This window comes from Oncorhynchus masou, unplaced genomic scaffold (genome assembly GCF_036934945.1).
Source record: "Oncorhynchus masou masou isolate Uvic2021 unplaced genomic scaffold, UVic_Omas_1.1 unplaced_scaffold_695, whole genome shotgun sequence".
NCBI classification, from domain to species: Eukaryota; Metazoa; Chordata; class Actinopteri; order Salmoniformes; family Salmonidae; genus Oncorhynchus; species Oncorhynchus masou.
Genome location: NW_027013406.1, coordinates 164583 through 180000, shown reverse-complemented (window position 1 = coordinate 180000; position 15418 = coordinate 164583). Strand labels below are relative to the sequence as shown.

The 15418-nt window shown below is 41.8% G+C and overlaps 1 protein-coding gene across 1 annotated transcript in view; it reads right to left on the bottom strand.

Annotated features, from left to right (window-relative positions):
• The window catches only part of LOC135536993 (troponin I, fast skeletal muscle-like), a 5856-nt gene extending 2789 nt beyond the window's left edge, over window positions 1–3067 (bottom strand). Inside the window, exons 1-3 of the mRNA XM_064963204.1 lie at window positions 3031–3067; window positions 1328–1361; window positions 1019–1055 (exon numbers count right to left, since the gene is read on the bottom strand). Coding sequence (XP_064819276.1) covers window positions 1019–1055; window positions 1328–1335 — 45 coding nt within the window. The 5' untranslated portion in view covers window positions 1336–1361; window positions 3031–3067. The remainder of the gene's footprint in view (window positions 1–1018; window positions 1056–1327; window positions 1362–3030) is intronic.
• Window positions 3068–15418: the final 12351 nt, after the last annotated feature.

Sequence of the window (15418 nt, the reverse complement as noted above, 5' to 3'; positions counted from 1 at the left end):
TATAGATCATGAAGGTCTTTATAGAACATGAGGGTCTTTATAGAACATGAAGATCTTTATAGAACAGAAGGTCTTTATAGAACATGAGGGTCTTTATAGAACAGAAGGTCTTTATAGAATGTGATGGTCTTTATAGAACATGAGGGTCTTTATAGAACATGAAGGTCTTTATAGAACATTAGGGTCTTTATAGAACATGAGGGTCTTTATAGAACAGAAGGTCTTTATAGAACATGAGGGTCTTTTTAGAACAGAAGGTCTTTATAGAACGTGAAGGTCTTTATAGAACATGAAGGTCTTTGTAGAACAGAAGGTCTTTATAGAACATGAAGGTCTTTATAGATCATGAAGGTCTTTATAGATCATGAAGGTCTTTATAGAACATGAATGTCTTTATAGAACATGAATGTCTTTATAGAACATGAGGGTCTTTATAGAACAGAAAGTCTTTATAGAACATGAAGGTATTTATAGAACATGAAGTTCTTTATAGAACATGAAGGGCTTTGTAGAACATGAAGGTCTTTATAGAACATGAATGTCTTTATAGAACATGAAGGTCTTTATAGAACATGAAGGTCTTTATAGAACAGAAGGTCTTTATAGAACTTGAAGGTCTTTATAGAACGTGAAAGTCTTTATAGAATAGAAGGTCTTTATAGAACAGAAGGCCTTTATAGAACATTAATGTCTTTATAGAACATGAAGGTCTGTATAGAACGTGAAGGTCTTTATAGAACAGAAGGTCTTTATAGAACATGAGGGTCTTTATAGTACAGAAGGTCTTTATAGAACAGAAGGTCTTTGTAGAACATGAAGGTCTTTATAGAACATGAAGGTCTTTATAGAACAGATGGTCTTTATAGAACTTGAAGGTCTTTATAGAATAGAAGGTCTTTATAGAACATTAATGTCTTTATAGAACGTGAAGGTCTTTATAGAACAGAAGGTCTTTATATAACAAGAGGGTGTATTAGCTGTATATAAAAACCCTTTTGGAATGAATGGTGCTCCTTACCTTCAGGTAGTTCTTACGGCTCGTTGTCATCTTTTTACTGATTGGATAAAAACAGATCAGGGTCATTTAAGGGAAATATACAAGGTGAAGCCACAGAGACAGGTACGTGACGATTAAACCATTTTAGGAATTCATTTTATTACATTACAGTAGCAAAAATTGCAACACTATTGGGAATCATCATAGCATAGTATTAATCATTTGTACTGCCTGGTTTTCTATGTGGAAGACATGTTCACAGACAGAATACAGTAGATGAATACAGTATAGTGAAGTATATTTTTTGTCAACTGAAAAACGTAAACTTACTCAGACATTTTGGCCTGTCGTTTTGTTTTACTTCCTGTGTCAAGAGATGAACAGTAAACAGTTGATTCATTTTGAGCTGTTGTTATTTGATGTAATTTGGTGGTGGTGGTGGTGGTGGGGGGTGGGGGGGTCGGGGGTCGGGGGGTGGGGGGCGGTGTAGAAACCAAAGATTTCAAGGTTGACCCAATGCAAGTCAGGCGCAATTGCATTTCAAAAAGAACTGCAACAGACATTAGCTAATAAAATGTCAATTACTTGATCAATATTGTGCTTGGATCAGTTTACCCAAATGTAACACAGCAGTCCAACATCAAGAGTATAATTACTGCTGGTCAAAGAGGGAGGGGTTGTTTCCTCTTTAATGAATGTATTTGAATCTGTACAATATAATCCTTCCCAAGGTTGATCGCAAATCAACAAGACTCTCATTCCCTGAAATCTTTGGTCACGCAGGAGTCCATGAGGAGTATGGCACCAAAATAGGTCCTTTCACAAAATACAGCTGACATTCACAAAATGTATGTACAGAATTTATGAAAATAACCAATTGGATTTTCCGTTGTATATAGTTGAATCTCAACAAATCTATTGGAATATCATCAAACAATCCGTAAGCCATTTGAAGTAAACTGTGAAACTACAACATAAATTCAAGTTTACAATTATAAGACATACAGCGACAATCCACCTCTACCATGCCAAAGCTATATCTCTAAACAAGCTTCAGTGCTTCTTTACAGAGCTTATAAACCAGCAACTGGGCAAATAGAGCCACAAGAGCCTTTCACACCACATTCACTCTGAACTACAGAGAAAACAGCTGAAAACCAGGCCTTGGATGTATCTCTTCCAACACTTGTCTGTCTAAAACACACAGACAAACACCTGTGAATATCCGAATGCCTCAACCCAAGTTGCCTCTTGAGAAAAATAAAGTTATCTTCTATTCTATTCTAAAAAGCGGTCTAAACTATCAGAGTTCACACACCACAAGCAACCTGGTCCAAAAGTCACATCTATTCCCACATGGGAAGGACCACACACTATCTGGTCCCAAAGTCACATCTATTCCCACATGGGAAGGACCACACACTATCTGGTCCAAAAGTCACATCTATTCCCACATGGGAAGGACCCAATCTGGTCCAAAAGTCACATCTATTCCCACATGGGAAGGACCACACACTATCTGGTCCAAAAGTCACATCTATTCCCACATGGGAAGGACCACACACTATCTGGTCCAAAAGTCACATCTATTCCCACATGGGACGGACCACACACTATCTGGTCCAAAAGTCACATCTATTCCCACATGGGACGGACCCAATCTGGTCCCAAAGTCACATCTATTCCCACATGGGACGGACCACACACTATCTGGTCCCAAAGTCACATCTATTCCCACATGGGAAGGACCACACACTATCTGGTCCAAAAGTCACATCTATTCCCACATGGGAAGAACCACACACTATCTGGTCCAAAAGTCACATCTATTCCCACATGGGAAGGACCACACACTATCTGGTCCAAAAGTCACATCTATTCCCACATGGGAAGGACCACACACTATCTGGTCCAAAAGTCACATCTATTCCCACATGGGAAGGACCACACACTATCTGGTCCCAATAGATGAATAAATGACTATACAGCACATTCATTACAGACGGAGCAGAGAGGAAGGAAGAACGTCTCACCTGTAAACCCAGTGAAGGTACAAGTAAATGATGTGGGGATGAGAGCGACAGGCAAGACAGAGACAGGAACAGATTTGGAAGGTAATATACTCTGTTTCCTGAAAGCTCAGCAGAAAAGCAAAAGGGCAACGTTCTCTTTATGGGAGTGGGGCCAGGCCAGGGCCAATGGGACAGTTAGTGGGGCCAGGCCAGGGCCAATGGGACAGTTAGTTCCTGAAATACCACCGCATTCCGGAATCATCTGGCATCGACGCTTCTGATACGTTTTTAGTTATTACAGTTATTAATTATTATATATTATAGTTTAGTTATTTTTAGTTATTAATATTCCTGACATTAGATTTGGCATGAAGTAATCCTGATTTTAGATTTGATTTAAAGTATTCCTGATTTTAGATTTGATTTAAAGTATTCCTGATTTTAGATTTGATTTAAAGTATTCCTGATTTTAGATTTGATTTAAAGTATTCCTGATTTTAGATTTGATTTAAAGTATTCCTGATTTTAGATTTGATTTAAAGTATTCCTGATTTTAGATTTGATTTAAAGTATTCCTGATTTTAGATTTGATTTAAAGTATTCCTGATTTTAGATTTGATTTAAAGTATTCCTGATTTTAGATTTGATTTAAAGTAATCCTGATTTTAGATTTGATTTAAAGTATTCCTGATTTTAGATTTGATTTAAAGTATTCCTGATTTTAGATTTGATTTAAAGTATTCCTGATTTTAGATTTGACTTAATCCGGACTCTTGGTGAAGGGAGGACCCACTATGCGTTACCTCATAACTCTGTGTTACCTCATAACTAGGAATGTGTTTGAAATCCATCAAGCTCTCAAATTACCGCTACTGGATAAATTAGACAATGACTCCGGTTGCCACTGGTTTCATGTCTGTTATATAGAACTCAAGGAACAATCAGCAGTTCACTTGATTAGTTTGTAAAATGTCTCCCTGTCAATTGATTGAATTAGACACTTCCAATTAATTCATAACTCTGTGTGATTGGTCAAATGTATTATTAAATTAGTCATTGGTAAACTATAAAGATAGTATTGTCAGAGAGTGTCTTGACTCCTTAAACTGGCAGACTGGCTGTGACGAGAAGAGAAGCCGAGGGTAAGAAAGAGAAGGACCCCTCTGAACTGTCATGACCCAGAGGTCACACACATGGTGTGATAAATTACCCAACCACAGTGTCAGTCTCCAGGACCCACCCACAGTCAGCCTCCAGTACCCACCCACAGAGTCAGCCTCCAGTACCCACCCACAGAGTCAGCCTCCAGGACCCACCCACAGAGTCAGCCTCCAGTACCCACCCACAGAGTCAGCCTCCAGTACCCACCCACAGAGTCAGCCTCCAGTACCCACCCACAGAGTCAGCCTCCAGGACCCACCCACAGAGTCAGCCTCCAGGACCCACCCACAGAGTCAGCCTCCAGGACCCACCCACAGAGTCAGCCTCCAGGACCCACCCACAGAGTCAGCCTCCAGTACCCACCCACAGAGTCAGTCTCCAGTACCCACCCACAGAGTCAGTCTCCAGTACCCACCCACAGAGTCAGCCTCCAGTACCCACCCACAGAGTCAGCCTCCAGGACCCACCCACAGAGTCAGCCTCCAGTACCCACCCACAGAGTCAGCCTCCAGTAACCACCCACAGTGTCAGTCTCCAGTACCCACCCACAGAGTCAGCCTCCAGTACCCACCCACAGAGTCAGCCTCCAGGACCCACCCACAGAGTCAGCCTCCAGTACCCACCCACAGAGTCAGCCTCCAGTATCCACCCACAGAGTCAGCCTCCAGTACCCACCCCAGAGTCAGCCTCCAGTACCCACCCACCGTGTCAGCCTCCAGTACCCACCCACAGAGTCAGCCTCCAGTACCCACCCACAGAGTCAGCCTCCAGTACCCACCCCAGAGTCAGCCTCCAGTACCCACCCACCGTGTCAGCCTCCAGTACCCACCCACAGAGTCAGCCTCCAGTACCCACCCACCGTGTCAGTCTCCAGTACCCACCCACACAGTCAGTCTCCAGTACCCACCCACAGAGTCAGCCTCCAGTACCCACCCACAGTGTCAGCCTCCAGTACCCACCCACAGTGTCAGCCTCCAGTACCCAACCACCGTGTCAGCCTCCAGTACCCACCCACAGTGTCAGCCTCCAGTACCCACCCACAGTGTCAGCCTCCAGTACCCACCCACAGTGTCAGCCTCCAGTACCCACCCACAGAGTCAGCCTCCAGTACCCACCCACCGTGTCAGCCTCCAGTACCCACCCACAGAGTCAGTCTCCAGTACCAATCCACAGAGTCAGCCTCCAGTACCAATCCACAGAGTCAGCCTCCAGTACCCACCCACAGAGTCAGCCTCCAGTACCCACCCACAGAGTCAGACTCCAGTAACCAACCACCATGTCAGCCTCCAGTAACCAACAACCATGTCAGCCTCCAGTATCAACCACCGTGTCAGCCTCCAGTACCCACCCACAGAGTCAGCCTCCAGTACCCAACCAACATGTCAGCCTCCAGTACCAACCACCATGTCAGCCTCCAGTATCAACCACCATGTCAGCCTCCAGTACCCACCACCATGTCAGCCTCCAGTACCCACCCACCATGTCAGCCTCCAGTACCCACCAACAGAGTCAGCCTCCAGTACCAACAACCATGTCAGCCTCCAGTACCAACCACCATGTCAGCCTCCAGTACCAACCACCATGTCAGCCTCCAGTACCAACTGCCATGTCAGTCTCCAGTACCAACCACCATGTCAGCCTCCAGTACCAACCACCATGTCAGTCTCCAGTACCAACCACCATGTCAGCCTCCAGTATCAACCACCATATCAGTCTCCAGTATCAACCACCATGTCAGCCTCCAGTACCCAACCACCATGTCAGCCTCCAGTACCCAACCACAGTGTCAGCCTCCAGTACCCACCCACAGTGTCAGCCTCCAGTACCCAACCACAGTGTCAGCCTCCAGTACCCAACCACCATGTCAGCCTCCAGTACCCAACCACCATGTCAGCCTCCAGTACCCACCCACAGTGTCAGCCTCCAGTACCCAACCACAGTGTCAGCCTCCAGTACCCAACCACCATGTCAGCCTCCAGTACCCAACCACCATGTCAGCCTCCAGTACCCACCCACCGTGTCAGCCTCCAGTACCAACCACCATGTCAGCCTCCAGTACCAACCACCATGTCAGCCTCCAGTACCAACCACCATGTCAGCCTCCAGTACCAACCACCATGTCAGCCTCCAGTACCAACCACCATGTCAGCCTCCAGTACCAACTGCCATGTCAGTCTCCAGTATCAACCACCATGTCAGCCTCCAGTACCAATCACCATGTCAGCCTCCAGTACCAACCACCATGTCAGCCTCCAGTACCAACCACCATGTCAGCCTCCAGTACCAACCACCATGTCAGCCTCCAGTATCCAACCACAGAGTCAGCCTCCAGTACCAACAACCATGTCAGCCTCCAGTATCAACCACAGAGTCAGCCTCCAGTATCAACCACCATGTCAGCCTCCAGTACCCAACCACCATGTCAGCCTCCAGTACCAACCACCATGTCAGCCTCCAATACCAACCACCATGTCAGCCTCCAGTACCAACCACCATGTCAGCCTCCAGTACCCACCCACCATGTCAGCCTCCAGTATCCAACCACAGTGTCATTCTCCAGTACCAACCACCATGTCAGCCTCCAGGACCCAACCACCATATCAGCCTCCAGTATCAACCACCATGTCAGCATCCAGTATCAACCACAGTGTCTGCCTCCAGTACCAACCACCATGTCAGCCTCCAGTATCAACCACCATGTCAGCCTCCAGTAACAACCACCATGTCAGCCTCCAGTACCAACTACCATGTCAGCCTCCAGTACCAACCACCATGTCAGCCTCCAGTATCAACCACCATGTCAGCCTCCAGTACCAACCACCATGTCAGCCTCCAGTACCCGAACAACAATGTCAGCCTCCAGTACCAACCACCATGTCAGCCTCCAGTACCCAACCACCATGTCAGCCTCCAGTACCAACTACCATGTCAGCCTCCAGTACCAACCACCATGTCAGCCTCCAGTATCAACCACCATGTCAGCCTCCAGTACCAACCACCATGTCAGCCTCCAGTACCCAACCACCATGTCAGCCTCCAGTACCAACCACCATGTCAGCCTCCAGTATCAACCACAGTGTCTGCCTCCAGTACCAACCACCATTTCAGCCTCCAGTATCAACCACCATGTCAGCCTCCAGTACCAACCACCATGTCAGCCTCCAGTATCAATCACCATGTCAGCCTCCAGTATCAACCACAGTGTCTGCCTCCAGTACCAACCACCATGTCAGCCTCCAGTACCAACCACCATGTCAGCCTCCAGTACCAACCACCATGTCAGCCTCCAGTATCAACCACCATGTCAGCCTCCAGTACCAACCACCATGTCAGCCTCCAGTACCAACCACCATGTCAGCCTCCAGGACCCAACCACCATGTCAGCCTCCAGTACCAACCACCATGTCAGCCTCCAGTACCAACCACCATGTCAGCCTCCAGTACCAACCACCATGTCAGCCTCCAGTACCAACCACCATGTCAGCCTCCAGTATCAACCACCATGTCAGCCTCCAGTACCAACCACCATGTCAGCCTCCAGTATCAACCACAGTGTCTGCCTCCAGTATCAATCACCATGTCAGCCTCCAGTACCAACCACCATGTCAGCCTCCAGTACCAACTACCATGTCAGCCTCCAGTACCAACCACCGTGTCAGCCTCCAGTACCAACCACCATGTCATCCTCCAATACCAACCACCATGTCAGCCTCCAGTATCAACCACCATGTCAGCCTCCAGTACCAACCACCATGTCAGCCTCCAGTACCAACCACCATGTCAGCCTCCAGTACCCAACCTGTCACGACTTCTGCAGAAATCGTTGCCTCTCCTTGTTCGGGCGGTGCTCGGCGTTGGACGTCACCGGTCTTCTAGCCATCATTGATCCATTTTTCATTTTCCATTGGTTTTGTCTTGTCTTCCCACACACCTGTTTTCAATCCCATTCATTACCTATTGTGTATTTACCCTCTGTTTCCCCTCATGTCTTTGTCAGAGATTGTTTATCGTCAGTGTAGTGATTTTTGTATAGGTGCGCGGCGGGTCTTCGTACCCATATTTATTTATATTCATTTTGTCTATTTAGTGTTATGGAGCATGTTACTTGGACTTTATTAAAAGACTCCATTTTACACTCCGTTTGACTCTCCTGCGCCTGACTTCCCTGCCACCTATACACATACGTCTGACACAACCATCATGTCAGTCTCCTCCTAACCCCAGTATCCAACCATCATGTCAGCCTCCTCCTAACCCCAGTATCCAACCATCATGTCAGCCTCCTAACCCCAGTATCCAACCACCATGTCAGCCTCCTCCTAACCCCAGTATCCAACCATCATGTCAACCTCCTCCTAACCCCAGTATCCAACCATCATGTCAGCCTCCTAACCCCAGTATCCAACCACCATGTCAGCCTCCTAACCCCAGTATCCAACCACCATGTCAGCCTCCTCCTAACCCCAGTAACCAACCACCATGTCAGCCTCCTCCTAACCCCAGTATCCAACCACCATGTCCGCCTCCTAACCCCAGTATCCAACCACCATGTCAGCCTCCTAATCCCAGTATCCAACCACCATGTCAGCCTCCTAACCCCAGTATCCAACCATCATGTCAACCTCCTACTAACCCCAGTATCCAACCACCATGTCAGCCTCCTAACCCCAGTATCCAACCATCATGTCAACCTCCTACTAACCCCAGTATCCAACCACCATGTCAGCCTCCTAACCCCAGTATCCAACCACCATGTCAGCCTCCGAACCCCAGTATCCAACCATCATGTCAGCCTCCTCCTAACCCCAGTATCCAACCACCATGTCAGCCTCCGAACCCCAGTATCCAACCATCATGTCAGCCTCCTCCTAACCCCAGTATCCAACTACCATGTCAGCCTCCTAACCCCAGTATCCAACCATCATGTCAGCCTCCTAACCCCAGTATCCAACCATCATGTCAGCCTCCTAACCCCAGTAACCAACCACCATGTCAGCCACTTCCTAACCCCAGTATCCAACCATCATGTCAGCCTCCTCCTAATCCCAGTATCCAACCACCATGTCCGCCTCCTAACCCCAGTATCCAACCATCATGTCAGCCTCCTAATCCCAGTATCCAACCACCATGTCCGCCTCCTAACCCCAGTATCCAACCAACATGTCAGCCTCCTAACCCAGTATCCAACCACCATGTCAGCCTCCTAACCCCAGTTTCCAACTACCATCATTTCTCAAGCCATCCAATGTTTCCTGACTGAAACAAACATTTGCTTCAAATTCAAAGGAAAGGTTACATAAAATCTAGTTTAGATCATATAAAACAGTCGTGTCATAACCCCCTTCGACCATCATTACAATACTGTAGTACAACAATCCTTCCCCAGCTATGTGTGGCTGAGATAACTGACATATATAGGCTGACATAACTGACATATATAGGCTGATATAACTGACATATATAGACTGACATAACTGACATATATAGGCTGACATAACTGACATATATAGACTGACATAACTGACATATATAGGCTGATATAACTGACATATATAGGCTGATCTGACAGACATATATAGGCTGATATAACTGACATATATAGGCTGATATAACTGACATATATAGACTGACATAACTGACATATATAGGCTGACATAACTGACATATATAGGCTGATATAACTGACATATATAGGCTGACATAACTGACATATATAGGCTGACATAACTGATATATATAGGCTGACATAACTGACATATATAGGCTGATCTGACTGACATATATAGGCTGACATAACTGACATATATAGGCTGATATAACTGACATATATAGGCTGACATAACTGACATATATAGGCTGACATAACTGACATATATAGGCTGACATAACTGACATATATAGGCTGACATAACTGACATATATAGGCTGACATAACTGACATATATAGGCTGACATAACTGACATATATAGACTGACATAACTGACATATATAGGCTGACATAACTGACATATATAGACTGACATAACTGACATATATAGGCTGACATAACTGACATATATAGACTGACATAACTGACATAACTGACATATATAGGCTGATCTGACTGACATATATAGGCTGACATAACTGACATATATAGGCTGATATAACTGACATATATAGGCTGACATAACTGACTGACATAACTGACATATATAGGCTGACATAACTGACATATATAGGCTGATCTGACTGACATATATAGGCTGATATAACTGGTATATATAGACTGACATAACTGATATATATAGACTGACATAACTGACATATATAGACTGACATAACTGACATACATAGGCTGATATAACTGACATATATAGGCTGACATAACTGACATATATAGGCTGATCTGACTGACATATATAGGCTGACATAACTGACATATATAGGCTGATATAACTGACATATATAGGCTGACATAACTGACATATATAGGCTGACATAACTGACATATATAGGCTGACATAACTGACATATATAGGCTGACATAACTGACATATATAGGCTGACATAACTGACATATATAGGCTGACATAACTGACATATATAGACTGACATAACTGACATATATAGGCTGACATAACTGACATATATAGACTGACATAACTGACATATATAGGCTGACATAACTGACATATATAGACTGACATAACTGACATAACTGACATATATAGGCTGATCTGACTGACATATATAGGCTGACATAACTGACATATATAGGCTGACATAACTGACATATATAGACTGACATAACTGACATATATAGGCTGACATAACTGACATATATAGGCTGATCTGACTGACATATATAGGCTGATATAACTGGTATATATAGACTGACATAACTGATATATATAGACTGACATAACTGACATATATAGACTGACATAACTGACATACATAGGCTGACATAACTGACATATATAGACTGACATAACTGACATACATAGGCTGATATAACTGACATATATAGGCTGACATAACTGACATATATAGGCTGACATAACTGACATATATAGACTGACATAACTGACATATATAGGCTGACATAACTGACATATATAGACTGACATAACTGACATATATAGGCTGACATAACTGACATATATAGACTGACATAACTGACATATATAGGCTGACATAACTGACATATATAGACTGACATAACTGACATATATAGGCTGACATAACTGACATATATAGGCTGACATAACTGACATATATAGACTGACATAACTGACATATATAGGCTGACATAACTGACATATATAGGCTGATCTGACTGACATATATAGGCTGACATAACTGACATATATAGGCTGATATAACTGACATATATAGGCTGACATAACTGACATATATAGGCTGACATAACTGACATATATAGGCTGACATAACTGACATATATAGGCTGACATAACTGACATATATAGGCTGACATAACTGACATATATAGGCTGACATAACTGACATATATAGACTGACATAACTGACATATATAGGACTGACATAACTGACATATATAGGCTGACATAACTGACATATATAGACTGACATAACTGACATATATAGGCTGACATAACTGACATATATAGACTGACATAACTGACATATATAGGCTGACATAACTGACATATATAGACTGACATAACTGACATATATAGGCTGATCTGACTGACATATATAGGCTGACATAACTGACATATATAGGCTGATATAACTGACATATATAGGCTGATATAACTGACATATATAGGCTGACATAACTGACATATATAGGCTGACATAACTGACATATATAGGCTGACATAACTGACATATATAGGCTGATATCTGACTGACATATATAGGCTGATATAACTGACATATATAGGCTGACATAACTGACATATATAGGCTGACATAACTGACATATATAGGCTGACATAACTGACATATATAGGCTGACATAACTGACATATATAGGCTGACATAACTGACATATATAGGCTGACATAACTGACATATATAGGCTGACATAACTGACATATATAGACTGACATAACTGACATATATAGGCTGACATAACTGACATATATAGGCTGACATAACTGACATATATAGGCTGACATAACTGACATATATAGACTGACATAACTGACATATATAGGCTGACATAACTGACATATATAGACTGACATAACTGACATATATAGGCTGATCTGACTGACATATATAGGCTGATATAACTGACATATATAGGCTGATATAACTGACATATATAGGCTGACATAACTGACATATATAGGCTGACATAACTGACATATATAGGCTGACATAACTGACATATATAGGCTGACATAACTGACATATATAGGCTGACATAACTGACATATATAGGCTGACATAACTGACATATATAGGCTGACATAACTGACATATATAGACTGACATAACTGACATATATAGGCTGACATAACTGACATATATAGACTGACATAACTGACATATATAGGCTGACATAACTGACATATATAGACTGACATAACTGACATATATAGGCTGACATAACTGACATATATAGACTGACATAACTGACATATATAGGCTGACATAACTGACATATATGACATAACTGACATAACTGACATAACTGACATATATAGGCTGACATAATAGGCTGACATATATAGGCTGACATAACTGACATATATAGGCTGATATAACTGACATATATAGGCTGACATAACTGACATATATAGGCTGACATAACTGACATATATAGGCTGACATAACTGACATATATAGGCTGACACATAACTGACATATATAGGCTGACATAACTGACATATATAGGCTGACATAACTGACTGACATATATAGGCTGACATAACTGACATATACTGACATATATAGATCTAACTGACATATATAGGCTGACATAACTGACATATATAGACTGACATAACTGACATATATAGGCTGACATAACTGACATATATAGGCTGACTGACATAACTGACATATACATATATAGGCTGACTGACATAACTGACATATATATATAGGCTGACATAACTGACATATATAGACTGACTGATAACTGACATATATAGACTGACACATAACTGACATATATAGGCTGACATAACTGACATATATAGGCTGATCTGACATATAACTGACATATATAGGCTGATATAACTGACATATATAGGCTGACATAACTGACATATATAGGCTGACATAACTGACATATATAGACTGACATAACTGACATATATAGGCTGATCTGACTGACATATATAGGCTGACATAACTGACATATATAGGCTGATATAACTGACATAACTGACATATATAGGCTGACATAACTGACATATATAGGCTGACATAACTAATATATAGGCTGATATGACTGACATATATAGGCTGATATAACTGACATATATAGGCTGATATAACTGACATAACTGACATATATAGGCTGACATAACTGACATATATAGGCTGATATAACTGACATAACTGACATATATAGGTTGATATAACTGACATATATAGGCTGACATAACTGACATATATAGGCTGATATAACTGACATAACTGACATATATAGGTTGATATAACTGACATATATAGGCTGACATAACTGACATATATAGGCTGATATAACTGACATAACTGACATATATAGGCTGATATAAACTGACATATATAGGACATGACATATAACTGACATATATAGGCTGATATAGGCTGACTGACATAACTGACATATATAGGTTGATATAACTGACATATATAGGCTGACATAACTGACATATATAGGCTGATATAACTGACATAACTGACATATATAGGTTGATATAACTGACATATATAGGCTGACATAACTGACATATATAGGCTGATCTGACTGACATATATAGGCTGACATAACTGACATATATATAGGCTGACATAACTGACATATATAGGCTGATATAACTGACATATATAGGCTGACATAACTGACATATATAGGCTGATATAACTGACATATATAGGCTGACATAACTGACATATATAGGCTGACATAACTGACATATATAGGCTGACATAACTGACATATATAGGCTGATATAACTGACATAACTGACATATATAGGTTGATATAACTGACATATATAGGCTGACATAACTGACATATATAGGCTGATATAACTGACATAACTGACATATATAGGTTGATATAACTGACATATATAGGCTGACATAACTGACATATATAGGCTGATATATACTGACATAACTGACATATATAGGCTGATATAACTGACATATACATATATAGGCTGACATAACTGACATATATAGGCTGATATAACTGACATATATAGGCTGATATAACTGACATATATAGGCTGACATAACTGACATATATAGGCTGACATAACTGACATATATAGGCTGACATAACTGACATATATAGACATATATAGCTGACATAACTGACATATATAGGCTGATCTAACTGACATATATAGACATAACTGATATAGGCTGACATAACTGACATATATAGGCTGACATAACTGACTGACATATATAGGCTGACATAACTGACATATATAGGCTGACATAACTGACATAACTATATATAGGCTGATCTGACTGGCTGACATAACTGACATATATAGGCTGACATATATAGACTGACATATATATAGGCTGACATAACTGACATATATAGGCTGACATAACTGACATATATAGGCTGACATAACTGACATATATAGGCTGACATAACTGACATATATAGGCTGATATAACTATATAGGCTGATCTGACTGACATAACTGACATATATAGGCTGACATAACTGACATATATAGGCTGACATAACTGACATATATAGGCTGATATAACTGACATATATAGGCTGATATAACTGACATATATAGGCTGACATAACTGACATATATAGGCTGATATAACTGACATATATAGGCTGACATAACTGACATATATAGGCTGACATAACTGACATATATAGGCTGACATAACTGACATATATAGGCTGACATAACTGACATATATAGGCTGACACTAATATAGGCTGACATAACTGACATAATAGACTGACATATATAGGCTGACATAACTGACATATATAGGCTGACATAACTGACATATATAGGCTGACATAACTGACATATATAGGCTGACATAACTGACATATATAGG